The 10211-nt window shown below is 44.5% G+C and overlaps 1 protein-coding gene across 6 annotated transcripts in view; it reads right to left on the bottom strand.

Moving 5' to 3' along the window:
• TSTD2 (thiosulfate sulfurtransferase like domain containing 2) overlaps positions 1 to 10211 on the bottom strand; it is an 87894-nt gene that overhangs the window by 70985 nt on the left and 6698 nt on the right. For all 6 annotated transcript variants that reach the window (XM_025199059.1, XM_025199058.1, XM_025199057.1 and 3 more), the window contains exons 4-9: positions 9029 to 9137; positions 5927 to 6052; positions 4286 to 4391; positions 2470 to 2588; positions 1607 to 1765; positions 530 to 668 (exon numbers count right to left, since the gene is read on the bottom strand). In XM_025199059.1, the coding sequence (XP_025054844.1) occupies positions 530 to 668; positions 1607 to 1765; positions 2470 to 2588; positions 4286 to 4391; positions 5927 to 6052; positions 9029 to 9137 (758 nt within the window). The remainder of the gene's footprint in view (positions 1 to 529; positions 669 to 1606; positions 1766 to 2469; positions 2589 to 4285; positions 4392 to 5926; positions 6053 to 9028; positions 9138 to 10211) is intronic.

Raw genomic sequence — 10211 nt, 5'->3', positions numbered from 1 at the left:
CCGGCGGGCTTAGTTTAAAGCCCGGTGGAGCAGGTCAGCCAGTCTGGCTGAGAAGAGCCTTCTCCCTAGGGGAGAGAGGTGGAGGCCATCTCTTCCCAGCAGCTCGCTGCCTCTCTCGCCAAAGAGCGGGCTGTGGTCATGAAAGCCAAAGCCTTCCTGACGACACCAGCGCTGCAGTCTTTGGTTGACCACATAGATCCTCCTGTCCCTTCTCAGCCCATAGCCTGAGACTGGGAGGATTGACGAGAACACCACCCTCATCCCTTCACAAATGAAAAGCATCTCAGTGACAACTCCCACTACTATTTACAAACCACCTTAGGAAAATATTCCACATATTTTAACTGTCTTTATGCAATGTGATGTCTATAAACCAGTAGAAGACTACATCTTGAGACCAACATGCCCTCTGCTGAGCATCAGCAAGCACTCCACACTCTGAGAATCCACACACACTCCACAAACTAAGAGTTTTGTGGTGGCTAATGTGCTAGGACCCTTAGCCTGTGCACTGAAGTACTGAACCTACCTGAAATAACATCTTTGTTGGAAGAGAGAGCGTAACGTTCATCAAATACAAACAGCTTCCCCCTGTAGAACCCATCTGGAAATTCTTCCAAGTACTTGTGGATGCCGCCCTTTAGCTGGTAAACTGCCGTGCACATGGCCTGTTTTAAACAAATCAACAGAAATACTAAGCTAGGCCATAATAGCAGGATTGTGCCAGACAGCCTAATGCATGCAGTTCTCAGGAAGGGATGTTTTTGAATGCCCATCATGAGACCTCATGTATGTGCCACACACACAGACCACTTCCTCCCAGGTGCTGTTGCTGGCTGATACGGAGCCAAACGACTGTTGCATTTCAGTTTAATGAGCAGTGTCTGAGGTATGTCACCATCTCTCTGCACAGATGCTAGTTGGATAGAAGTCTGCCCTGTCACACAGCAAATGCTATGGGGACCTGGTCCACTCTCTGCTCATGCCATCTGTAAACCAGTGTAGTTCTACTGATGTCAGTGGAGTTCCTCCCAACACACTGCATAACTGAGAATGAATTAAGCCTGGGCTGTCCAACTTCTGAGTGGCTGGGGGCTGCATGCTGTTTGGATTGCATGCACCAGGAGCCAAGCAGACCCCCTGGCTCCCCAAAGGCTTCAACGCCCTGCCCCCAGGGATGGGGAGCCCGGAGACCTCTGCAGCAGCAAGAGTGGAGGAGAAGCAATGGCCAGGCAGCAGCCCATGAGTTGCAACTTAACCACTTGTGGGCCACAAATTGGACAGCCCTAGATTAAGCCTTAAATTTCTGGAGGATTTACCTGTGCTGTCCTCCCGTGGTAAGGCATGAGGCATTAAGGCTGGGAGGGGTTTGGAGGTAGGGATTGTCTAATGGGATGGGGGCTGGACTAGAAAACCTAGGTCTGATTCCCAGCTCTGCCTCTGATTTGATATGAAATCCCAAGCAAATCACTTACTGTGTCTTGTGCTTCATTTCCAATCTTTAAAGGGGGACTATAGCCCGTCCCTTTGAACCAGGGACAGAGACACACAGATTAGGCAGGGAACATCCAACCTCAACCCTGCCACTCCCAGAGCGCCTGCTCACCTTAGTCCGGAGGTAGGCAGAGCCCCTTTCACAGCGAATCCCTCCAGTGCAGTACATAAGTACTCGCTTGTTTTTAAACAGCTCTAGATTTTTGTCCACATAGTTGGGGAAGTAGCTGAACTTCCTGATATCAGGAGCCAGGGAACCCTGGAAGCGTCCCTGGAACAAGACATGGCCATGTGAGCCGAAGTGTGAGAAAAAGGTGAAACACAGCAGTCCGCACATTGTCAGGTATACGTGTGAATTGAAGACGAAACTAGCCCTTTGGGCCTGACTCTCTGGTTCCCTGCGGTCATGTTGGCCAGATCCTCAAAAACATTTAGGTGTCAAACTCGCATCATAATCAATAGCAGGTGCCTAAACAGCTTTAAAAATCTGGACTTAGGGTCTCCTTCACTTACCTACTCTAACCCAGCACCCCAATGGAAAGATGGTGGCCTGGTGCAAAATTCATCAGAGAGGATTCACTACCTCATTTTATACTTGCTCCTTAGCACAGATGAGGGCACTGTACTCCACCATCTCCAGGGCCAAACTTGGGTCTTCCTGGCATACATGAAATATGAATGGTTTTCTTCTACAGCTAAAGCTGTGGAGTCACCTTGTTGCTTCAGTTCTATTATACTGCTACTACTGTGGTGGGCTAGTCTGAACAGTCAGCTGAGTAGGCCCCTCTGTTGCCAGGCAAGGCCTCTTCTGTTTTTATTCTGGGGGTAATATTTTCTAATTAACTCTACTTCACAGATGCAAGGTGGAACAGCAAGCCCTGTCCCCACAGTTGTACCATGCTTCCAAGCACAAACAATGAGATGACTCTCCCCCTGCACTGATAAAGACATCACAGGAAGCCAATAAACACTTACTATTTTGCTTTCATAGAAGTTCCTACAATCCAGTAAAATGGTGTCACTTTGTGCTTGATTAGCCTGAGATAAATATTTTTCCACTTCTTTATGAAATTCCTGAGGTGACATATGGATTCCTAAAAGGGAAATGATACCTTGTGAAGAGCTGAGTGATATTTGAATGGTATAGCAAGGTAACTGATTCAGGTTGCACATTTAGATCATTCAAGCCCAGAGGTGATACACGTATATGACCAACTGCCCTAGGAAATAACTGGTATAGGATTTCAGCTGACCTCACCACAAGCACAATGGGCTGAATTTAGTTTTTAGTTAATTCCTTTGGCTTCAGCAGGTGACAAATGTGCCATGAGACAAAACAAAGCCCATCAGATAGGCAGCACTCCAAGAACAGGCTTACAGATATTGTGAGATTGATTTTCTGCTACTCTTCCCCCTTGAGCAGATGCTTACATCTTTAAAAACCAGGAACAAAACATCCCCCTTCTGATCTGGCAGACCCTTCTGTTCACTTTGGCCTGGTGAAGAGAATACCAGCCGGTTGGGAAATGTTTTGATTAAATGCTTACTGTGAGAATGTACTGCTCTCTGTGAAACTTCCATCAAAAAGAGCTTCTCAGCTTCAAGATGGGTTTTCTAGGCAGAGGTAGGCGGACAGGAAGGAGGGTCTGACCTATCCATACTTGGTGGCTAGGAAGTGAGCCTTGAACACAGGGGAACAAGATGTGAATCTCTGCTCTCATTCAAAGTATGGACTTGAATCTGAGTTCCCATCTCTGAGATAAGTGCCAGACGATTGGCTATTCTCTGAAGCAGATGCCCTCAACTTCTCTTGTGGAAGCTGTTCTACTTAGTACATGTATTTAAATAGCCAATGGCACACGAACTTGAATCCTGGGTCTCCCACATCCTTAGCAAGTGCCCTGATCTCTGAGCTAGAGAGTCAGTCACTTTGGCTGCATTATCTGCATAAAGAGGAACACTTTGAATAAGCCTCTGTTTTAAACAAAGACAGCTCACAGGTATCTCAGCCAATGTTTCCCCTACAGAACCTGAAAGATTTCAAAAACTACTCAAATTAAGTACTTTTAACAACCTGGGTCCTAGTGTCTGGTAAGTACTAAGAATAAGCTGCAAAACTCAGATTTCTTTTTGGCTGTACAGAGGAAAGAACCAGATAGTTTGCAATGTGCATGTGGACCTCTAGCACTTCACATGGGCTCCTGGCTGCAGCTGGGAAACCTTACCCAATGAAACATACTAGGGAAAAGTAATCCCCCTACTATGTAAGGTAGGAGACCAGGCAGTCAATCCTCCTCTTCCATGCTGACTGCTCCTAATGCTTTTTACTTCTCAAAACTTGCACATTTAGTCAAGCCTGTTTTACAAGTAACAGAGGTTGCACAAGGTCATATTAGGCACACCTAAAATTTGAACCCTACACTTTCTCCTCCAGCCTCTTTTAACTGGCACCAGTATTAAGGTTCACTTGCTTTTGAGAACCAGCAAGGCTGTTACCTTAAGATGCTGCTTAAATTATTATTGACTGGGATGAATGAAATGTACAGCTCCATTTCAAATTGCCAAAGCAATAAAATCCTGTGCAAATGAGATCCAAAAAGATCCCATGCAGAGAATTATTCCCACTGCTGACCTGGAGCAGTCTGGGACATTTCTAACAATGTAATTACTACTGTAGTTTTGATCTGCTTGCTAGGCAGAAGGGAGTGTCTGGGCAAGTGCTTTCATCTCATTTGCCTCGCAGTTCTGTCCTCATGCCTGCTGAAGATAAGTTTCCATAAATCTGACATACCAGTTTCTTTGTAGGAGACTTTGTTTGGATCAATGCCCATGGGTACAATCTCTTCAAACACATCTACTCGAAGGCCTGGGAAACAGTGTGCTCCTCCTGCACTGCTCTGGGACATTAAAAACAGGAACACATCACAAAAAGGTATTGGCTATCCAGTAAAAATGTGGCAGAGGAAGGCAGGATACTTAAGACTTCATGATGTTCTGAGTTTCTGCATGTAAAGACAAGTCACTTTTGAGGAATGGATGGTACAGGGGATGGGTATTAGCCACCCTTAGTAATGTGTGCAGGGTGGTTCCAATCTAGTTCCCAGTGGACAGATACCAATATCCAAATAACTCCTAAAGAGGTGGCCAGGCATTATCTGGTGTTGGCACAGGGCCTCAACACAGAGGCCGAGGGCTGAATGGGCCACAGAAAATGCACCAGCTGATCCACAGGCTAACTTGTCTCTATGGTTTCCTTAAGAAATTATCAGCTCTCCTGATCTCCTCTGAGTTTGTTTTCAACTTTTATGTTTAGAACTAAAGATTAGAGCACTGACCAGAACCACAGCTACAAGATTAAATCAGCATTAATCTTTCTTAAGAGCTTTCAGTTTAATGATTCTTGATCTATCTAATTTGCTTACTTATAGCAGACATTTCTTTACGGTAAATAAGAAAATAATAACCAAGGTGGAGGAGAAGGAACAGGAGGAAAAAGAGGAGGAGGAGGAGGAGGAGAAGGAGAAAGCAGAGGAAGTCAAGGAGGAGGAAGACGAAGACAAAGACGACAACAAAGACTATGACAACTTTGCTTCTCCTCAAAGCAACTGTTCCCTAAACCATACTGTAGGAGACAGGCTCCTTGGAATTTTTAATGTAGTAGAGAGAAGCTACCCAGAAGGAAGAATGGTGTGTGCATATATTTCTAAAAGCAAATCTTAAGGCGAACAAGTATTTCATAGAATAGAGAAGTAGGGCTGCAAAGAACTCCTCCTAAAGGTAGTCTAGTCCAACCCCTGCCTAAGGCAGGATCATACCTATCCAAACCATCCCATATAAACCATAATCTAAACTCTACATAAGACTACCGTCAACCCTGAAACAACACACAGACCTATACCTTACACTGCCACAGGTAAAGCAGAGGATTGATATCAGCAAATGTCCTGCTTCTGTGAAATGTTGTCAACATATGCTCAAGAGTTCTCAGGTAGAGGCCCACGCTACTGGCTACAAAGGAAAGCAAACCCCCCACAGTCCGTACCAATCTGACCATGGGGTAAAATTCCTTCCTGAGCCCAAATATGATGATTGGTCTGACCCCGAGTGGTGGGGCAAGGCCTTCTAGCCAGGAACTTTGGTCCCAGCGGAAGCATTGGTACATCCCAGTCAAAGTCCCCAGCCTTGGCCGTAGCCAACATCCAATGCCTCCAAGGAAGGCTTTAAACCACCCTGATACATGTAGCAAAAAGAAGATGGGGAGAAGGGTGCCTGGGGGGGGGTGTAACCAGCAAAGCCCAGAAGCATGGAAAATACCCATAGTAAAACAACCCTGACCAGTGGCTGTCCAACCTCTTCTTGAACACCTTCAGTGATGGAGTCCATAACTTCCCTAGGCAATCTACAAATAGTGTATGCAAATAACTTCTTTTACCTTGAAATCCTCTCTACACAAAATGTTTCTGAACAGAGGATGGGAAAGCACTGCTTCTATATAAAGACATGTAGCTGCTTTGCTTCCGCCAACTGTCCCATTAATTCCTTCTGAAGCAATCCGCACCTGGAAAACAAGGAAAACCAGATTTCAGATAATATTGCAAACCAGTATTACACTTTTCAGATAATAGTACAAACTAATCAACATGCAAATAAAAAACGGGGTCCCCTGACAATGCAAGAAATATTGTAGAACTATAATCAGAAAAAGGGAAAGTCAGAGGGAAGCGGTAGCTGATGTTGCAGGAGAAATGATTACAGTAAAAGAGAAACCACAAAATGAGATTAAATGTTCAGTTCTTACTTTTACTCCAAGAGATACTGAATCATAAAAACTTGTGCAAGTGGAGAAATAATTACTAGGAATGGACCAAATCCTGTAGTAACTACTCAGGAAAACTTCCAGTGACAGGTCCAATAACTACAGTAGCTAGGAGTAAGTGAAAGTGTAGGTGTTGCAATTCAATTCAACTCTGATGCATGAATTCCAGAACACTGAAGTGAAGAAAACCTGAAGTTCACAGAACTGATAGAAACAGTTGTGATTAGATCAGTAATTCTCAACCAGATTCTGCAGCACCCTGCAGTGCCTCAAGGTCCTTTCAAAGGTGCCACCAGGTGCCATACAATGTTAACTCTGGGCGCATCTACACCTGCACCCAACTGTGCAGTTGTTACTGAGCAGTCATCTTAGTACTTGTTTAACCACCGTTATTGCGCAGTCCCGGCAGTGCACGGGTCATTTTCGACCCTACTGTGCAGTAGCACGAACTGCTATACAGTAGCCTTGGCATCACGGTTCGTGCCTGCCAATGACATAGTCTCTCGTATAGGTGCACCCACTGTTATGTATTCAAATGTGATTCACAAGATAAACTGAGAGATTTCAAATAGGAATCCTCAGTATTCTGACCTGTTGTGATCTTTCTCAGCTCTATGCAACAGAAGAATTGCTCTATTATTTTTCTGTAGTCAAAAATAAGGGAAAACTAAGAGCTGGTATTTTCTAAGAGGTGTCTTGACTCTATCCAGAAGTGCCTTGAGCCTAAAAAGGCAAGGTTCTTTAGGTAGATATGATATTTTATTAGACCAACTGAGTAGTTGCAAAAAAGTTCTTTGCAAACTTTCAGGTACAATCACCCTTCTTCAGGCATAGGAAGTCTCTGCTGTTCTGAGCCTAAAAACTTTGAGAACCACTGGATTAGATCAAGGAAGTGGCAAAAAAAATACAAAGATGAAAAGGCATATGTAATACAACTTTTGGAAGAAAGAACTTGGAAACTACCAGATAACAAATGAGCAAAGAGGAATTTAGTGTGTCAGGACATATCATTGTGGTATCTAAGAGCTGCATAACAGCAGAAAAAAGAGCTGCTTTGTCTCATGTTCCTACTGGACAAAAGAGCAGAGCTTTTGATTCATTTTGTTTTAAACAACACTGGTTATGGGAACACTTGACACAAGAGCCTATTATTGAGCTTGGAATAGTGTGTGCAGAACTACAAAAAGGGCAACAACAATTTTACATGAATTGGGGAAAAGTCAGGGCTGAGATTGAAATGAAAGGACACAGACCATCAAATATAAGTATCAAGGGATGTGAACATAGTCTATGAGTTAATTTCAGTGCAGCTAGAGTATAAATAGCTAAAAAATAATATTTAGTGGTCTAAGATTGCTGTAAAGGGACAAAAGCCTGAAGACAGAGAAAGAATAGTTTTGGATAGCATTAGAAAAAAAAGGCTTTAGGACAGTGGTCAGCAACTTTTTCAGGCTGCAGGCTAAAATGATCCAGCTCAGTCACAGGTGGGTGGGTGCCAGGATTCACTGCTCCCACCATCAACACATCTTCTCACTGCAGGCACTTGGTTCTGCTACAGCACAAGGGAAGCTCCCACCACTGCTGCTTCTTCCTGTCACATCATGGGAGTACCCACCACTACTGCCACCTCTCTCCACCACAGCTTGAAAGCCACCACACTGAATGCTGCCAGAGCCCTGCTGCAAAATGCCAACAAAACCCCATGTCCACGGGTTGGATCCAATGGTTCCATGGGCCAGATCTGGCTCACAGGCTGCAGGTTGCTGACACCAGCTCTAGGTGATATGAAGAAGCAGAAGAGGCTATCGGTAGGACACCTGCACTGCAGAAGTTTGGAACATGCAAGACACCATTCACAAGTGTTGACAGAACAAAACAGAGATCAATCCTGCAAAAGGCACAAAGTCTAGGTAGAAGAATAGTGCCCTTATTTTTAGCCTAAAAGCTGAGCCGTGACAATGAGGCAAGTAATAAACCATCCTACTCCTGTATTTTCAGGTTAGCTATTCTGCTGTCTTCCTTACATGCAACAGGACAAAGCACAACCGGGCCATCTGTAAGGTACATTGTTCCTGTACTGGGTTGTTACTCCCTCGTCCAGGCCCAGGAGCCAGCCTTCCCTCTTTCCCACCTCAAACTAAATGGAATAATAAAACATCAACAGAACCCCACCCCCACTTGCCTCTCCTATCCAAGTCAAGGGCTCAGACTCTCTCAGTGGACATGTCCACACATGCAATTAATGTGACTGAATACACTCCAGCTCAATTTGAGCCAGAATAAACTAATCCTGATGTTACCATCTATCCATGCTTTTAAGTGCAATAATTTACTTTGCTGCAGGATACCACATGTATCTAACATGATTATCTACCAGTGCAGTAAATTAGTCCAATGCACCTTAATTGCTGTGCATATGCAGGCAGTGATGCTTTACTGCACAGGAAATTAGTCTACAGCGCAGTAAAGTGTCTCCTGTAGATATGCCCAGTGCTGCCTTTCTTCTCAGCTTCCTTCCCTCTCCAGCATCATCTCTCTGGGAGCTTTTAACTTCCCCCGGGGCCAACCAATCATCCCCATCAGCTGGCCCAGAGCTTTTAAGCAGGCAAGCTATTACCCTCTAACCCCTGCAACTGGGCTCCAGCCTCTGAGCCATGCACCTTGTTACAGTTCCTCACAAAGCAGAGGAAACTATCTGAAGAGACAGTAACTACTTACCTTGCCAGTGATATGCAAGTGTTGGCACAGAGCCTTCTGCCAAATACAAAGCCTCTCTGGGTCTTTCACTTCACAGTAGCAGTAATATAACAGCACCTCTCCCACGTCACTGCCAAGGGTACCATAAAGAACAAATTGGGATTGGATTTTAGACTCAATAGCAAGAAAAAAGTTGCAGTTGATACTGCTACCAGGGCCTGATACCAAATTAATTAATTTTCTCCATGGCTATTGTGCTGTGAGTCACTGGGTGCCTTTTTCATTTACTTCAAGTAGAAGTGGACATAAATCGGAATTTGTGCAGCTTATCATGTACCCCTGCATTTTATTTATCCTACCCCTGGGAATGCTGAAATGGCTTAACTAGCCCTGCATGTTATGTCCATGCCTGTGCTTTATAACTTATTCCCATTCAGGAAATACATTTCTTTAAACACATCCCACACGAACTTTTGTTTTCCAAAGATATCAGAGATCTGCTAAGGACTAATGTTATGGCAAACTTGAAGCAAACCCATTTGAACTGCCCAGATGAAAAGAGCATTAACTTTTTAGGGGCAAGAGGGGCCCAATTTCTGAGTAGCTCCACCTGAACTCTTACACACAAAGGACAGTGTCACCATGACAGGGAATGGGCCCTAAGCATATTCAGCACATCTGTTCCTACACACAGGCATCATACGTGGAAATAAGCCAGTGAAGATGATTCAGGCTTATTCTCAGCAGTCACTCTAAAGTACACTGGAGCCCAAGGGCTTGAGAGAAGTTGCAGAAGAATGCCATGAAGTGGCCTCATTAGTACATTTCTAGGTTCAGAGCACAAAAGGTGTTTGGGGCCCTCCCAGCCAGGAAACACTGCTGCTGTGGTGCAAAAATGTCCTAAGTAAGATTTTCTTACATCTCCTTATTAATGTGAAAAGTACCACTAAACTACATGCCAGAGAGCCTGCTGTCATTGTTTTCTTTGGTATGTGCCCTGTTATGAGAATGTGGGTCACACTCATGTGGACTCTCTTTGACTTGATGGGAAACATACAGATATGGGACCAGACCCCCCCTCCCCACCACTGCCTCACATCTATGCAAGCTGGACATATATGCTCACAGATCAGAATTGTAATGTTGGCCTTGTCCTTTGTACTGGGGTTAGTGGTTGCACACAGTGTACAAAGTTAAGCAGGAA

The sequence above is a fragment of the Alligator sinensis genome, unplaced genomic scaffold (assembly GCF_000455745.1).
Source record: "Alligator sinensis unplaced genomic scaffold, ASM45574v1 scaffold607_1, whole genome shotgun sequence".
NCBI lineage: Eukaryota > Metazoa > Chordata > Crocodylia > Alligatoridae > Alligator > Alligator sinensis.
Note: the sequence above shows the minus strand (reverse complement) of the source record. Positions and strands in the feature narration are given on the sequence as shown.